General features: G+C 43.1%; 1 protein-coding gene across 8 annotated transcripts in view; it reads right to left on the bottom strand.

Moving 5' to 3' along the window:
• The window catches only part of MED12L (mediator complex subunit 12-like), a 368,195-nt gene that overhangs the window by 266,745 nt on the left and 83,352 nt on the right, over positions 1–18,098 (bottom strand). For 7 of the 8 annotated variants that reach the window (XM_010835383.1, XM_010835387.1, XM_010835384.1 and 4 more), the window contains 3 exons: positions 17,868–18,017; positions 16,940–17,039; positions 16,488–16,624 (listed from right to left, as the gene is read on the bottom strand). In XM_010835383.1, coding sequence (XP_010833685.1) covers positions 16,488–16,624; positions 16,940–17,039; positions 17,868–18,017 — 387 coding nt within the window. The remainder of the gene's footprint in view (positions 1–16,487; positions 16,625–16,939; positions 17,040–17,867; positions 18,018–18,098) is intronic. The other variant, XM_010835386.1, reaches the window with a different exon arrangement.

Below are 18,098 nucleotides of genomic sequence, written 5' to 3'. Positions count from 1 at the left end.
TGGGCTGGGAAGATCCCTGGAGAAGGGAAAAGCTACACACTCCAGTATTCTGGCCTGGAGAATTCCATGGACTGTACAGTCCATAGTGTCACAAAGAGTCAGACACATCTGAGCTACTAACACTTTCTTTCAAGATCATAACCTCCAGAACCATAAAAGGGCAAGTTTGTGCTGTTTTAAGCCACTAAACTTTTGATAACTTGTTACAGCAGAAGCAAGTAGTGTTGAACACTGGGGTGCGTGTTTTTTCCAATTATGTTTTTCTCTGGATGATTTTATTTGCAAAGCAGAAACAGAGACACAAACCTAGAGAACAAATACATGGACACCAAGGGGATTGGATCAACTGAGAAGCTACCATTGACTTGCACATATAGTACTGATATTATGTATAAAATAGATTAACTAATGAGAATCTACTCAAAGCACAGAGAAATCTATGCAAAGTAATGTTCTCTGGTGACTGAAATGGGACAGACACCCAAAAAGTGGGGTATAGCTATTCACTTTGCTGTACAGTAGAAGCACTCCATTGTAAAGGAACTATAAGTCAATTTTTAAAAAAAAAAAAGTAATGTGGAGCTTCAAAGAATTACAGGGGCAGAGGACTTCTGATTAAATGGCAATTATAGGAAGGCTACAATAAACAAGATTAAAAACCTAAGAAAAAGAGTTTAATGATAACTCACCAAAGAGTACCACAAAATAGGTAGTAGCCTCATTAATTCATTTACTTACTAATTCATCAATAAATATGTATTGCCACCAGGCCTTCTAGGCATCAGATATTAACAGTCTCATGTATTACTCTGTACGAATAAAAACTGGTTATTTTCTTTTTGGACTTAATTTCTACTATGAAACAAGAGTCTTTAAAATGTTCGCAATCAGTCAATCTCAAGAATACAGCCCAAGGAAATTATCTTAAAGTAAAAACAATTGAGTCTTCCAGACAACCATGAAGCATAATACCAAGACACTTCCCCCTCCCAGCTCCCCAGATTGACAAACTTTCCCTCCAGAGTTTGAAAGGGGCACCTAATGGATCAAATCAGAGAAAACCAGGTGACCTGAGAGGAAGAGAAAGATCCACACAGATGGTTCAGAAGTCAGAGAACTGCTTTCAGCAGTGGAACTAGCGGAACTTTTGTGATGTTTGCTTTGTTTTTATTTTTCTGCGGCAAAGAGTAATATTTCAATATCTAAGTAAAGATGCATAAATAGGAAAGACAGATAAGACAGGCTTGCAACGGAACACAGGAAATAGGAAGTCAGAGGTACACGACTACTGCTGCTGCCTCGAAAGAAGGGAAGTTCTCAGACCTCAGACGAGGTGCAAGCTCGGCCCACCCACCACCCTCTCCTTCTTCTGGGAACAGCACTCCTGCTTCTTCTGGGGGTACTGCCCCTTCACCTGCCTCAAGTAGTTCATGAAACCAGGTATTAATTATAGTGCCTCACCCACTCATCTTCAGTGTGACGGTCTGGATTTGGGTCTTTGATAGGTAGTGAAGACTTGGGGCAATTCTTTGAACACAAGGAAAAAAAAAATCACTCTACCAGGGACTGACAACATGCACTGCTCTCTGCTCAGTCTTGTGAAAGATATCTGCATGATAAAAGGCCTCAGCACAGTTCAGTTCAGTCGCTCAGTCATGTCCAACTCCTTGCGACCCCATGGACTACAGCACGCCAGGCCTCCCTGTCCATCACCAACTCCAGAGTTTACTCAAATTCATGCCCATTAATTCGGTGATGCCATCCAACCATCTCATCCTCTGTCATCCCCTTCTCCTCCCACCTTCAATCTTTCCCAGCATCAGGGTCTTTCAAATGAGTCAGTTCTTCACTTCAGGTGGCCAAAGTATTGGAGTTACAGCTTCAGCATCAGTCCTTCCAATGAATATTCAGGACTGATCTCCTTTAGAATGGACTGGTTGGATCTCCTTGCTGTCCAAGGGACTCTCAAGAGTCTTCTCCAACACCACAGTTCAAAAGCATCAATTCTTCGGCACTCAGCTTTCTTTATCACCCAACTCTCACATCCATACATGACCACTAGAAAAACCATACCTTTGAACTAGACGGACCTTTGTTGGCAAAGTAGTGTTTCTGCTTTTTAATATGCAGTTTAGCTTGGTTATAACTTTTCTTCCAAGGAGCAAGTGTCTTTTAATTTCATGGCTGCAATCACCATCTGCAGTGATTTTGGAGCCCAAGAAAATAAAGTCTGTCACTGTTTCCATTGTTTCCCCATCTAATTGCCATGAAGTGATGGGACCAGATGCCATGATCTTCGTTTTCCGAATGTTGAGCTTTAAGCCAAATTTTTCACTCTCCTCTTTCACTTTCATCAAGAAGCTCTTTAGTTCTTCTTCACTTTCTACCATAAGAGTGGTGTCATCTGCATATCTGAGGTTATCTGGACTCGTTTCAACTGAGTCCAACTCATTTCAACCCCATGGACTGTAGCCAGCCAGGCTCCTCTATTCATGGAATTCTCCAGGCAAGAATACTAGAGTGGGTTGCCATGCCCTCCTCCAGGGGATCTTCCCAACCCAGGGATCAAACCTGCATCTCTTCTGTCTCCTCCATTGACAGACAGATTCTATACCTCTGGGTCACCAGAGAAGGCCAATAAACTACTGGGTTGGCCAAAAAGATGATTTGGGTTTTTCCATCACACCGGTGGTAGAAAAACACGGTATTAAAACAACGTGGAAGGTCATCTCGACCCTCCCCCAGGTGCACCATGGCTCCAAGCTTCTCTGGGCTTTCCCGCCCACCCTCGGTGCTTCCAGCATCACAGTAGTCTGTTGCCCTGTGCAAAAATATTTATTTCCATGTGATACGTATCTTTCACAACACAGCTTCATGGCTGCTGGCTTTAAATACCCATTAGGAAAGAAAAACACACCTCTGCACCATTCAAGAAAAGTACTTCATCATCCCAAACACTATAAGCCAGAGTTGGAGTCTTCAAGTAACAGAGAACTTTTCATATTGGTACTTTGACAGATAGTATGACGATGACAAAATCCACAGCACGTACCTCCTAGCCTGTAACTACACACAGGCAAATGGGATACACAAGACCAGGAGAGAGACATGGAGAAACTGAGCCATGACTCATAAAGTTACAGTCAGAGAAAAAGCACCAAACTAAGGGGTCAAGAGGGCTTTCCTGGTGGCTCAGTGGTAAAGAATCCACCTGCTATCTTTCCAACCCAGGGATTGAACCCAGGTCTCCTGCACTGCAGGCACATTCTTTACCATCTGAGCAGCCAGGGAAGCCTGCCTTGCTTTTACTGTTTGATTAACAATATCTATTGAATCTACTGTGTGCCAGGGGCTGCAGTAGATACTGAAAATGGAAAAGACAGATCCCTGCCTTGTACAATCATCTCATCTAGCATGTGTTAGAGAAGGAATGCAACGGCGCAGAACCAGTGGCTACGGTTTTTCCAGTGGTCATGTATGGATGTTGAGAGAGTCGTTTCCTAGGCAGGTTGATAGGGAGTCTAGGGGTCCCCAAGGAGAGAGGGGTCTGGAATTCTCAAGGAGGAAGAAAGGACAAACTTTTTTTCTTTCTCCACATTCCTTAGGATTATATAACAATAATGTATCCTGCCTAAGGACAGTCTTTGGATTCAACCTTCTGTTATCTTAAAATGTTAATTATGGGAGTAGACCTGGTCTTTACAAGGACGTATCTTGCCTGAGGACAGTGTTATCTTAAAATGTAAACTGTGGGAGTAGGTCTGATGAGGTCTTTACAACCTCCAGACATTCTTTGGATTATATAACCTCACTGTTAACACTAGCAAGCGGGTACTCTTTCTGCCCCCTTCTGATGCCTATGTCAGAAGCTTTCTCTATCTCCTTTTTACTTTAATAAAACTTTATTACACAAAAGCTCTGAGTGATCAAGCCTCGTCTCTGGCCCCGGATTGAATTCTTCTCCTCCAGGGGCCAAGAATCCCGGTGTCTTCGCGTGATTCAACAATAACCTTTCAATGTGAGAGATGGACTATAAAGAAAGCTGAGTGCCAAAGAACTGTGGTGTTGGAGAAGACTCTTGAGAGTCCCTTGGACTGCAAGGAGATCCAACCAGTCCATCCTAAAGGAGACCAGTCCTGGGTGTTCGTTGGAAGGAATGATGCTAAAGAGAAACTCCAATACTTTGGCCACCTCACGCGAAGAGCTGACTCATTGGAAAAGACCCTGATGCTGGGAGGGATTGGGGGCAGGAGGAGAGGGGGACGACAGAGGATGAGATGGCTGGATGGCATCACCAACTCGATGGACATGAGTTTGAGTGAACTCTGAGACTTGGTGACGGACAGGGAGGCCTGGCGTGCTGTGATTCATGGAGTTGCAAAGAGTCAGACACGACTGAGCAACTGAACTGAACTGAACCTCCTGTAGTTGTTAAGTGCTCATATACGAGTACATAAACGTAAAGCAAAGTATCCAAGGGATATGCACCAACACACACAGTTGTTTCAGCTGCTGTATGTAATGAGTATTTGTTATACAGTCTGCTCTGCTCTGATACTTTCACAACAACCCCATGATTGTTGAGTAAACCGCGGCCAAAGGCTAAGTAACTTATTAAATGTCTTAAAGATGCTATTAATAGGTCACAGACCTAAGAGTCAAATCTAAGCTATCTGTCTCCACAGTGGGGACACATGCCAAAATGCCCCCGTCTGGGCAAAAGAGTGGGAGACGAAACCGAGCTGTGGGCTGAAAGGGACTTCTTGATATCAAGAATGTCTTCATGTATTATCTGTATAGAAATCACAAGAAGAAATAACTTCCATAAAGAAAACAAATGAGAGAGCACTGACCCAAAATTCCAAAATCAGTAAGATCCTTACCCAACTGAATGCAGAGTTCCAGAGAAGAGCAAGGAGAAATAAGAAAACCTTCTTACATGAACAATGCAAAGAAATAGAGGAAACGATAAAATGGGAAAGACTAGAGATCGCTTCAAGAAGATTGGAGATACCAAGGGAATATTTCATGTAAGGACAGGCACAATAAAGAACAGAAACAGATAAGGGCGTAACAGAAGCAGAAGAGATTAAAAAGAGATGGCAAGTATAAAAGAAGAAGTATACAAGAAAGGTCTTAATGACCCAGATAACCACGATGGTGTGGTCACTCACCTAGAGCCAGACATCCTGGAGTGTGAAGTCAAGAGGACCTTAGGAAGCATTACTACAAACAAAGCTAGTGGAGGTGATAGAATTCTAGCTGAGGTATTCCAAATTCTAAAAGATGCTGCTGTTAAAAGTGCTACACTCAGTATGTCAGCAAATTTGGAAAACTCCAGTGTCCACAGGATGGAAAAAGGTCAGTTTTCATTCCAATCCAAATGAAAGACAATACCAAAGAATGTTCAAACTACTGTACAATTTTGCTCATTTCACATGCTAGCAAAGTAAGGCTCAAAATTCTCCAAGCCAGGCTTCAATAGTACATAAACCAAGAAATTCCAGATGTACAAGCTGGATTTACAAAAGGCAGAAAAACCAGGGCTCAAACTGCCAACATCCACTGGATCATAGAGAAAGCAAGAGAATTCCAAAAAAACATCTATTTCTATTTTATTAACTATGCTAAAGCTTTTGACTGTGTGAATCACAATAACCTGTGGAAAATTTATTAAAAAAGAGATGGCACTACCAGACCACTTTACCTGCCTCCTGAGAAACCTGTATGCAGGTCAAGAAGCAACAGTTAGAACCAGACATGGAACAACAGACTGGTTCAAAATTGGAAAAGGAGTATGTCAAGGTCATATGTTGTCACCCTTCTTACTTAATTTATATGCAGAGTACATCATGCAAAATGCCAAGCTGGATGAAGCACAAGCTGGAATTAAGATTGCTGGGAGAAGTATCAACAGCCTAAGGTATGCAGAGGATACCACTCTAATGGCAGAAAGTGAAGAGGAACTAAAGAGCTTCTTAATGAGGGTGAAAGAGGAGAGTGAAAAGCTGGCTTAAAACTCAACATTCCAAAAACGAAGATCATGGCATCTGGTCCCATCATTTCGTGGCAACTAGATGGATAAAAAGTGGAAACAGTGACAGATTTTATTTTCTTGGTCTCCAAAATCACTATGGACAGTGACTGCAGTCATGAAATTAAATGACAGCTGTTCCTTGGAAGAAAAGCTATGACAAACCTTGACAGATAATTAAAAAGCAGAGACAATACTTTGCCAACAAAGGTCTGTATAGTCAAAGCTATGGTTTTTCCAGTAGTCATGTATAGTTGTGAGAGTTGGACCATAAAGAAGGCTGAGCACCAAAGAATTGATGCTTTCGAATTGTGGTGCTAAAGAAGACTCTTGGGAGTCCCTTGGACAGCAAGGAGATCAAACCTGTCTATCCTAAAAGAAATCAATTCTGAATATTCATTGAAAGGACTGATGCTGAAGCTCCAATCTGATGCAAAGAGCTAACTCATTGGAAAAGACTCTGATGCTGGGAAAGATTGAGGGCAGCAGAAGAAGGGGACAACAGAGGATGAGATGGTTAGATAGCATCACTGAATCAAATGTACATGAGTCTGAGCAAACTCTGGGAGATGGTGAAGGACAGGGAAGCCTGACATGTTGCAGTCCATGGGGTCACCAAGAGTCAAACATGACTTAGCAGCTGAACAACAACAAGACCCTTCAGCTAACAGCACTGTCCATCTGGCCTCATAAGCATGGGCCCCACTCCTAGGGGCAAAATACTAAAATTTAGGAACTTCCCTGGTGGTCTAGTGGTTAAGACTCCACCTGTCAACGTAAGGGACACAGGTCAGATCCCTAGTCCCACAGCCACAGGGCAACGAAGCCCATGCACGGCAACTGCTAAGGTCCAGAGAACCCTAGAGTCCAAGTTCTGCCACAAGAGGAACCACCACGATGAGAAGCTCACACGCCCCAGCTAGAGAATAGCCCCTGCTCGTCAGAACGAGAAAAAGCCGGTACAAGGCCATGAAGACCTAGTGCAGCCATAAACAAATAAACTAAAATCATTATTAATCTTGCTGCAACCATCATTAATGCTGTTACCTACATCTGTAATAAAGATACTCCAAATGTCATAAGGGGGACTTGATACACTTTTTTCTTTCCTTGGAGAGGGCGGACACAGACTAAATAGATTAAGTTTAATTGTTTCTTACTCAATCACTCAATAATCTAATAATCTCTAAAAACTAACCACAAGTCTATTCTTTAACAAAAAAGGAAAAAACTGGCAACTACATCTGAGAGGCAGGCTTCCTTCAGTAATTACAAGGTACCTGGTAAGACTATTTTAAAACAAACAAAAAAAAAATCTCTTAACATACTACATTATAAAACAGTACCATAAAAAGGATAGGAAAAATCAATGACTCATTACTGTAAGCAACAGCAAACAAAAAGCACTTGAGATCAGATACTGAATAAAGCTCTTTAATAGCTTTTTAATCTGAGACTAAAAGGGCATGTTTATAAATGTAATTAATCACTCTTAGTCAACATTAAACAAAATGGTCGTCTCTGGACAAAAACATAATTCACATTACAGCACCAATAAATAATATGGTACGTAATGATAATAATACGTAATGATATTAGCAAGTCACATGGTTTGCAACCTGAGGCACATGTATGGAGATCTGGATGAATTTCAAGAGTTACATAAGGTAAAAACTGGTCTCAAATGCTAACAGAACATAAGTCTGTTGTACACAGTCACAAGTAGTATTTCTAACAGAATCACCATATAAAGATTATTAACCACACACTCAGAAGATGTATTATTTAAGTATAAGTAGTATTCATTTTTTTAAAAATCTTTCTGTTTTCTATGAGCATTTCCATATGTACATTTCCAAAAGATATTTGGGACAGCTGATTTTTGAGCAGAAAAAGTTTTTCTTGGTTTCACATCCTTAGAATCAATGTTGATAGTCTTAGGTCCTGTGACATCTAAGGAAAAAAACATATACCACAAAAGCAAAAAAATGACTTCCCTTTGTTTTCTTTCAAGCAGCAGTTAAAAAGAGTACTACTCCGAGTTCTGAGAAGATAGGAAGTAGATAAGAAAATTAAAACAATTGCTCTGAGTATTTAAGTCAACTGTCATTAATTTGTCATCCCTCAGTTAAATCATCATCATTTAAATAATAAAATGAATAAAGAAAACTGTTTGGGGAAATACGAAATGACACAACAGCAGTCATTTGAGATGCATTAGAATCACAAAGTAAATCACTCCCGGTCCTTGAAAAGTGCCACATCTCTCAAACTGAAAATAAGTGAAACAGTAGGCTTATTTCCAAAAGTTGTCACCATATGGTACAATAAACTTTACTGCTTGCCTCTTATGATGAATGAAAGAAACCTACAGATAAGAAGGGAAATGTAAATTTCTAAAACACAGTGCTAGGTTCAACTCACTTGACAACTAAAGTTGCCCAGTTAAGAACATAACAAGTGGCATTTGCTAAGTGCTAACCATATGCCAGCATGTGAAGTGGAGTCGATTACTAAGGCCAGTGTACAAAGACAGCGACACTGCTTGCTATGTGCTAAGTTACGTCCGTCGTGTCCAAGTCTTTGCAACCCTATGGACTGTAGCCTGCCAGGCTCCTCTGTCCATGGGATTCTCCAGGCAAGAATACTGGAGTGGGCTGCCCAGTAACCAGGCTGGGGCCATCCAACTACTCTATAGCGAAGCCAGGATCCACATCCACATCTGAACTGGCCTCATAGTTGTGATACCCTACAAAGGCCAAATTTTTCAACTTGAAGGACTGTCTAAGGTAAATACTATGTTAAAATTGCCAAGCTTTTAAAATCAGTTAGAGGATATTCCCACAAACCAATATGCCCATATCAATATGGAAACTGTTCATGACAATTACAAAAGTTTTTCCCTCCTTTTCCCAAAATTACATCTGACGCATGTGTGTTCAGCTACAGTTACCTGAAATGAAACGGGTTTTTTAAAAGAAGCAACGCTCAAATTTTCTTGGTGGTCCAGAAAACAGTGGGACAAATTACTTGGGAGGCCACCTGCCAATGCAGGGGACATAGGTTCAAATCCTGGTTTAGGAAGATTCCACACGCTGCAGAGCAACTAAGCCCGTGCACCACAGCTACTGAGCCTGCAAGCTGCAGCTACAAAAGGCCGCACACCCGAGCCTGTCCTCTGCAACGAGAGGCCACTGCAATGAGAAGCCTGCTTGCCACAACTAGAGAAAGCCTGCACGCAGCAACAAATACCCAGTGCACCCAACAAACAAACAATTTAAAATAGATCTATATAACACAAATGAACATGTCTACCAAAAAATCTTTAAGAAACAAAGAGAAAGAACACAAGAAAGAGAACATACTAGTTAAGAAGGCTGTTCGGAACCATTTAGGGCTCCAGCCCCTGTTTGCCCACCAGTGAGTTGGGTGCGAGCTTAGACTATTTACTCATCCTCTTAAGCTTTGGTTCCTGCATCTGTAAAGTAGAAAATTAAAAAACAAACAGTTTTTTAACAGTTGGCCAGGGAAAATTTCTTACAGCGGTGCCTAGTGCCAAAAAAGTATTCAAGAAAAGTTAGAAGAAAAAAGAAAAACTGAGAGGCCCACCCCAGTCTAAATGGATTCAGTAACAGCAAAGTCCACGTGTCTGGACACACCACTTCCCCCCTAAGTATGTTATGCTCGTTACCTAATAGACTTAGTTTAAGGAAGAAGAAAACGGCAGCTGTAAAACATTAGCAATGCTTCCGCTGGGCATCCAGTAGGAAGATGGCTAACTTCTGAGGCTCAACAAGCTCCAGTTGGGCCATGAGCAGCACTGACAAGTGTCCTAACAGCTCAGCACTGGGCACCTTAATGGGAGCCAGACGTGTGATATTTTCCTAGTTTGCTTGACTTTTGCCTCATTTGACCTCTATCTTGAGTACAGGGCTCCCAGGTGGTACAGTGGTAAAGAATCTACCTGCCAGTGCAGGAGATCCCCAGGAAGATCCCCTGGAGAAGGAAATGACAATCCACCCTAGAATTCTTGCCTGGAGAATCCCAGGGACCGAGGAGCCTGCTTGGCTACATAAAGTCCCTGGAGTCGCAGAGTCAGATACAAGTGACCAAGTAAGTTGCACATATAAGTCTTGATTCTTGGTCTTTAAAAGGTGACTTTTTCTTCAACAACATTAAAAAAAAAAATCCTAAGCACTGAAATGAGCATACCTCTCTTATAACACAGTACTCAGACACAGGGAGGAGAGCTGATTCTGTCCAACTGGTTCCCTACAGAGGGTAAAGCCTCTGTGAGAATCCAAGACCGTGAAAAAGGCTGACAGGTCTAGGCTGTGCTTTATGGACTGGTGAATTGTGAGATGGGCAGAGATGTGTGGGTGTGTAGGTGTGTGTGTGCAAGTGTGCATAAGATGGGTAGAGGGGTGTGTGTGTGAGAGATGGGCAGAGAGGTATATGTGTGCATGCATGAGATGGGTAGAGAGGGGTGTGTATGTGCGTGTGAGATGGGTAAAGGGGTGTGTGCGTGCATGTGATGGGTAGAAGGGTGTGTGTGAGAGATGAGTGGGTGTGTGTGTGTGCATGAGATGGGTAGAAAGGTGCGTGTGTGTGCATGCATGCATGCACACCTACAGAGGTCCCAAGGGATCACATTGCTTCCATCTCTCTGGAGTCTTTCACTGCCTCCCTAAATCCATCGGTCAGGACAGCAGCTGGCATTTATTGAGTACCTGTCTAGAAGCTATAAAATATTGAAATGTTTCATCCATACAGTTTTGTGCAATTTTCCCATCATCAGCAGACAGAATACCCATTTCACAAACAAAGAACTGAGACTCATCAAGGTAGGTGAATTGTCTGCGATGCCACCAAGGAAATGCACTGCCCCTCTGCCTCTGCCTCGCGGTGGAGAGCTGTCCTGCCTGCACCCTGCCATCTGTGCCTCTACACGACCTCTCGTGCCTGAATCCCTGGCAAACCTGACATACTACATAGCTCTTGGTTGCCCTCACACCCGCCCACCTAAGCCAAAGCCTTCAGAGGGGTGGCTGCTTCCAGTTCACAGTCCTAGCAGCTTATTTACAAGCACCCAAAACACCGACTCAGTAAATGTCTCCCAAGGGCTTGCCGGCTCCGGCACGGTGCTCAAGGCTGATGACATGCTGCTGAGCAGGAGGAATGCTGCCCTGGGCCTGCAGAGCCCTGCACTTGCAGGAGGAGACACGGAACAAGCACAGCTGGGACAGAACAGACACGGGGCTTTGGCCCTGTGGACCATGTGGGCAGAGTCCTGCAGCCACACTGATGCGGAGCCAGACTGGCCCCGGAGGCCTGGACGAGAGCTGAAGGAAGGCCTGCTCTGGACTCTCCATTCAAAAAAACCCGTGTGAACTCATCACACCTGCCCAGGGAGAGCTCTGTAAACAGCCTGGATAGAAAATAAATACAAACACTAAATACATCCATTTGGATTTAACAGCAGAGAAGAGGAATGTGCGTCCACCAGCCAGTGCCATCCGGCCTTCGCGTTACTTAGGGGAGAGGCGGCTTCCTCCAGCCCCAGATAGAGAAGTGAAAGGCCGCTCTTCCTGCCTCCTTTTGACTTTCCCTTCTATCCACGTCCTCGGGGCACCCAGAGACACAGCTGCTTCCCGCCCTCCCCCATGACAGCCAGCAGAAACCAGGGGAGAAGTCACAAGAAAGGAAGTGATCTGGGGGCCCTGGAAGGGGGAGTGGGGCCCTCCCACCCTGCTGCTCAGGGGTAAGGTCAGCAATGTGACTCCTGCCTGCAGGTCTCGTGTGACAGGCTGTCAGGGCTTGGAATCCTCAGGAGGTCCCCACAGCCCCTATGGCAACCTCCTCGTGTGGTTATTAGTCTTCTCTGCATCCAGCAGGCAGAGCAGAAATGGTTCTGAAACACTGAACAGGCAAGTATGTGAGTAAGTGTTGCATAAAACAAGTAGCAGGGCCTGGAAGGTGACAGGCATCTGAGCAAACACAGCTCCCCCGACACACACAGACGCAGAAGCCATACTGCAAAAAACTGTCATAAATATTTCAGAAGGATCTGTCCAGTGACTCTTTCTGATAGATTACTCAGAAAAGGTGACCAATCTGAATTAAGGACTTAAAATGTAGTTTTCATCTTACTCATAAAATAGCATCATAACCACAAAGACATCCTGCTTGGCTGGCAGAGTGATAGACGATTGGGAGAGTTCACGTACAAATTCTCACATCCAGGTTCTCCTGAAAGGCTGGGTGATCAGGCGACAGTGGGTCTGTACAACCAAGCAGAAGCTGAGATAGGGCGCCCTCCTCAGAAAGTGCGGCCCTCTCCCGGTCACCTTGGCCCCATCCTCTCGGTGCCCTGTCCACGGCAGCCCACAAAACCTCACACCAACACTGAATGCAAAGCCAAGCAGCATCACTCTAAAATAAGTAAACATCAAGGATTCTGGGTTCTGTGTTTTCACCTAGGCCCTAACTCGGAAGCAGAGGCTGGGCCACTGGGACAAGGCAACTGGGGGACAGTGTGGGGGCGGGTGTGTAAGGGAATAATGCTTCCCACGGCCCAGCACAGCCCCCACGGGACACTGCCCTCCTCTCATTATGGGACCATAGGGGCAGGACTAAGGCCTCAAATGCCCTCATCCCACACATCACTGCTTTCAATGGACCTTCACGGAATACCGAGACTGAGTGCACACAGGTCTGAACCTCAGAACTCGTGTGCCATCTGGACAGCTGCCCCCACCCCACCTCGCCCAACACGAGAGGCAGAGAACTGAATTTCCCGTAATCAGCAGTTCCAGAGAAAGGAGAATCCATGGGGTAAAGTTCACATTTCCCAAAGAGATGTGGGGAAGTGGTTCTGCAGTCTGGGGCCAAGACACCCCTACCTACGCACGACTTGGGAAAGCACGAACCTCAGCCTGGCTGCAACTGCAGAGGCTGCTCGGCTGTTCTGTCGCCTATCATACTGTCTAACTCCTAAAACAAATTATGAAAGCAGCAAAGGGGAAATGTATTTTAAAGAAGTGAGCTGTGTTTCTGAATCCTAACCACACCACTGTACAGAAGTACCACTCATCAGAGAATTACAGCTTCATCACATTGGTTCTTCCAATACAATACTGATAATGACTATTATGTTATTAGCGTAAACACTAACAACTTTTTAAGGCAAAGTGCTCATGTCTTCTTAGAGACAGATAGAGCAAGGAAGTATTCTAGCCAAGGCAAGAAAGGGCCCTAAGGCACAAGCAACTTGCCTGTAAGCAACTTGCTCAAAGTCACATAGAACAGTTCTGCAGCTCACACATGTATTTCAGAAATAAATAAAATTCAGTAGTCAAGAAAACAGTAAACCCTAGTGAAGAGGAAACAGAGATGAACCACTGTTGTTTACATGCATATACACACATACCTTGATATACACACACAAATAGATGCCAAAGTCATATTGTAAAAATTCTTGTTATAAATATTTCAGAAGGATCTGTCCAATTAACTCTTTCTGATAGATTATTAAGAAAAGGTGACCAGTCTGAATCACGGATTTAAAATGCAGTTTTCGTCTTACTCATAAAACAGCTCAGTAACCACAAAGCAACCACTCACACAGCAAATTTTTCTGGAGTTGAGTCAACATTCACTATCATCACTCTTGAATGGGTAGCATGGACGTTCCTTCCAACGAAGTCTGTGACTCCAGCACAGCCCCAGGCATATGGCGCCCTCTAGCGGCACACACTTCCCCACAGCCGATGTGGAATGGTCACTCCTCTACAATGACAAGAGCTTAGAGCAGCGACCTCCAAACAATTCTCACACAGCCGCTCAGCTCAGCTGGGTTTTGTTTCGTTTTGCTTTTTTTAGTAAATGCTCGCAATATACACATATTTATAATTTTTATATGTTCGTTATAACACTTAGACCAGAGTTGCTTACAGTGTAAAGTCTTTTTAAATGTTATCTAAATAGAAGTTCTAGTAACTTCCTCTCACACACACCCCTATCACAATAGCTCATCTCAACGACCCACTCTGGTGGCAACTGTGTGTGAGACAGTACAGTGTGACTACCCAAAAACATCAGACCGCATTTCTGTCCTTGATAAGACACTCAATATTTTCTCCCTGAGAGGCTGGCTTGGTTGGGTGAATCCTGCAGTAGGTTAGTTCATTCATTAGCAAGTTAAATGTCAGGCCAACCACAAAACTGAAGTGGCTCTGGAGGATTTGGTCAAATTCGCTCCAAGGAACCACACTGTCCTGACTCAACACTTAGTGCAGGAAGCTCAGCAATCTACAAGGACACTCTGAACGCCGGGTGTCCCTACTGTCCTTGCAGAGAGCTCACCTCTGCGTATTCAAAAGTAGCGCTGGTGGTAAAGAACCCACCCGACTGTGCAGGAGATGTAAGAGAAGCACGTTCAATCCCTGGATCGGGAAGATCCCCTGGAGAAGGACATGGCAACCAACTCCAGCCTTCTTGCCTAGAGGATCCCACAGACAGAGGAGTCTGGCGGGCTACAGTCCACAGGGTCAGCAAGAGTCGGACACGACTGAAGGGACTTAGCACACACACATGCATGTGTATTAAAAAAGCTTAGTACTCTTAAAGCCTTTTATCTAAAAAAAAAAAGTCTTTATTACAAGGAGAGAGACTTTCAGGTCACCACACCAAAAGAACACAGCAATACCTGCATCAACAGGCAGAATTAGGTAGACGTACCATCAATGTGCACTACAGAAATACTGAGGTGTTTCTACCGAGACTCTCTCACAATGAATCAGAAAACACACCTGGTCTAGACCTCACTCCTAACATCCTGACGTGGCATCACGGTCGAGAACCTTATTTTTGAGCAGCAAGGCACTGACTTGCAAATTACTTTAAAAAAAAAAAAGAATGGTAGGGCATGCATGTGTGCTCAGCTGTATCTGACTCTGTGCAACCCCATGGACTGTAGCCCACCAGGCTCCTCTGTCCATGGAATTCTCCAGGCAAGAATACTGGAGTGGGCTGCTATCTCCTTCTCCAAGGGATCTTCCCAATCCAGGGACTGAATCCGTGTCTCCTGTGTTTCCTGCATTGGCAGGCAGATTCTTTACCACTGAGCCACCTGGGAAAGTATAAAAAGAGTAACCTGGAACAAATTCACATCACATGTAGGATAAAGGTTAACATAAAGGCAGGATAAGGAAAAGTTTTTGGTTTTATCCCTTCTTACTACCTACACATTCTTAAAGCCTAGTATGAAAATCAAAGATCAGTTAACTATAGTGTTCCTTTGTATATAGCACAGGGAAACATAGCCATTATTTTGTAATAACTTTAAATGGAGTATAATGTGTAAAAATACTGAATCACTATGCTGTATACCTGAATCTAACTATAAATCAACTATATTTCAATCAATCAAATTAAATTGAACGTTCCTTCAAGATGGGCACCACGTGTTAAAACTGAATTCCTAGTGCTTCCACAACTTGGATATACTATACATGCTTTACATGCATGTAGAAGCAGAGAAAACTTCTATTTCTCCCAAAATAAGGTTGAGAAAATATTATTGAAACGTCTATGTTACTAGAGTAGTTCAATAATGAGACACTGAAAGCATAATATAAAAATTATCTGTGATGGCTAATTTCATGTGTCAACTTGCCTAAGTTACGGCTCCCAATTTCCTGGTCAAACTCCAGTCTAGATAGTGCTATGACAGTGTTCTTTTTTTGTTGTTTTGTTTTTTATGTGAATAACATTTAAATCAGTAAACTCAGAATAAAGCAGATTATCCTCCATAATGAGGGTGGGCCTCATCCAATCAGTTGAAGGCCTTAAGAGAAAAGAAAAAAACAGCTTCCCTGTGTCTCCAGCCTGCTGGCCTGCCCCACACATTTCAGTTTTGTTAACTCCTACAATCCTGTGAGCCAATTCATTAACATAAACATCTCTCTTGCCTTTATATTTTTACATATATATATATATAATTTCCTCTATTGGTTCCGATTCTGTAAAGAATCTTGTCTAAATAACTGTCTACAGATTTTTCAAAGACCATGACCACAAGTATTAATTAATTCACTGCTCTCTGACATGCCAAATATCAAAACACATTCCCCCTAAATTAAAGCCAAACCATTATATGAAGTACAATCAGATGAAGGATATTCCACTAACACCAAAATGTTAAGTGTGATGATAAAAAGGCTAAGAAAAAATCTTCCCAACCAATATACTTAGACCAGGCCAATGGACACTTCATTTTAATAGTGGTAGGAAATTTTAGTCCAAAAGAATGATTTCAGGGTGCAGCTGTCTTACAAGATAGTACACATCATAGAAAAGTATAATTCAGTTAATTGCCAGAATTAACTGAATAAAAAAGAAGAAAATATGCTAAGAAAATTAAAGGTGAAAAGAAGAAAAAAATATTAACTACCTCTTGGTTGTCTTTGTTTTGGTTTGCCCAGAAAATCTTATGATAAAGCGTCTCCATTGAATTGCTGGAATCAGTTCGGTCAAAACAGTGTCGATCCAATACCTCCAACGTGTGCAAAACCCGACTAATGGTCACCCCTAGATGCAGAAAGCAAGCAAGCAGTTAAGAAAGGCCGAACAAAGCCAGAGCAGCATACTACAAAGTCATCATCAGGTGGGACAAAAGGAATTTTAAGACATTATTATTCTCAGCATAAAAGAATTGCCAACAAAATCAAACCTGACATTCTAGACAGCCCAGATTTAAAGGGCACAGACCGAAGAATGTCCCCAAAACTCAGTAGGGAACTCTGTCTAAAAGCATCCTTGTTCACACTGAGGACTGAGTAGCAAGAATTAGAAATGGCATAAAGTCCAACATCCAAAAGCACTCCTCCTTCTGCTGTTCTGTACCTGCTGTCGACTCTTGGCACTTGTCAAAAGACCACCGAACTTCCACTGCACGGCCTCTTTGTTTTATCTGCTGTTCTACCTCATAAATCCTTGCCCGAACCTGAAAGATAATCACTTCTAATTAACTTTTGCTTAGAAAGCCGCGGCAGCTGTCTAAATCATGCCAGGTTTTTCCACGCAAGCAGAGCGCCCCACAGTGAACCACAGTCTCGACTGCACTGTAGGAAAGGCAGGCGGCTGCCCGAGAAGCGCGTTTCAAAATTCACAAGTGCTGACTCCATGCCAGTGTTCAGTGCTAAATGCTCACAAAAATAAACGCTTACCCAAAAAATCTTTACAAGTGAAACATTTTCAGGATATCATAGAGAAAGGTCAAAGTTCTAAAATATCATCTTTGAGCCACTCTTCTATGTCTGAAAGCAACTAATCATGTTTTACTAAGAAAACTGCTTGGTTTAAAAGGAAAAAAAACAGAGCTTTTATTTTAAATATTTGTCCCAGTCCTGTGGTTCAAGTTTCTTCAGTCTTTGAACCAAATAACCCAGCCCTAATGAAAATATGTAACAGTTACTAAATACCCAGACTCCTAGCTCTATAGTATATGACTCTACTAACACACAGACTCTGATATATTAATACTAACCCTGAGTGTCATGATCTTATATCAGAACTACCACCATAATTACCGTCTAGGGGGCAGGAGGCTCTGCAAGAACCACCCAGCAAAATGTTCAGAAGAAAAGGAACAATATGATAAACTTCTGCTGTTCACAGAGACTATGGACTTCCCTCTTCACCCAGAGAGATGGAGACAGAAACAGGAGGGCCCCTAAGAATCCAAGGCTGCTGCAACCAGGCTTGACCCACTGTGCCGTGATGCTGCTCAAGACTGAAAACACCCCTCCAAGCACCGTAACAGCAAGGCTACCTGCTGGTTGAAAGCCGTGTTTCCTCCCGGCATGGGGAGGCTGGAGGGGGCCACCTGCAGCAGATCCAGGGGCGAGCCCGGGTTCGCGCTCTTATGGTCGTTTGTGGAGTAATTCCACACCAAGGCACTTGGGCAACAGAGAGTAACAGTCTGGAAATAAAGTGGTAAAATTCAGATGCTTAGAGGAAGGAAAAAAGTATTACAAGAGCTAAAAAAAAAAAAAAAAAGAAC

Source organism: Bison bison, unplaced genomic scaffold (genome assembly GCF_000754665.1).
Source record: "Bison bison bison isolate TAMUID 2011002044 unplaced genomic scaffold, Bison_UMD1.0 scf7180017864042, whole genome shotgun sequence".
Classification (NCBI taxonomy): Eukaryota; Metazoa; Chordata; class Mammalia; order Artiodactyla; family Bovidae; genus Bison; species Bison bison.
The sequence above is the reverse complement of the archived record's forward strand: the minus strand, read 5'-3'. Positions and strand labels throughout refer to the sequence as shown.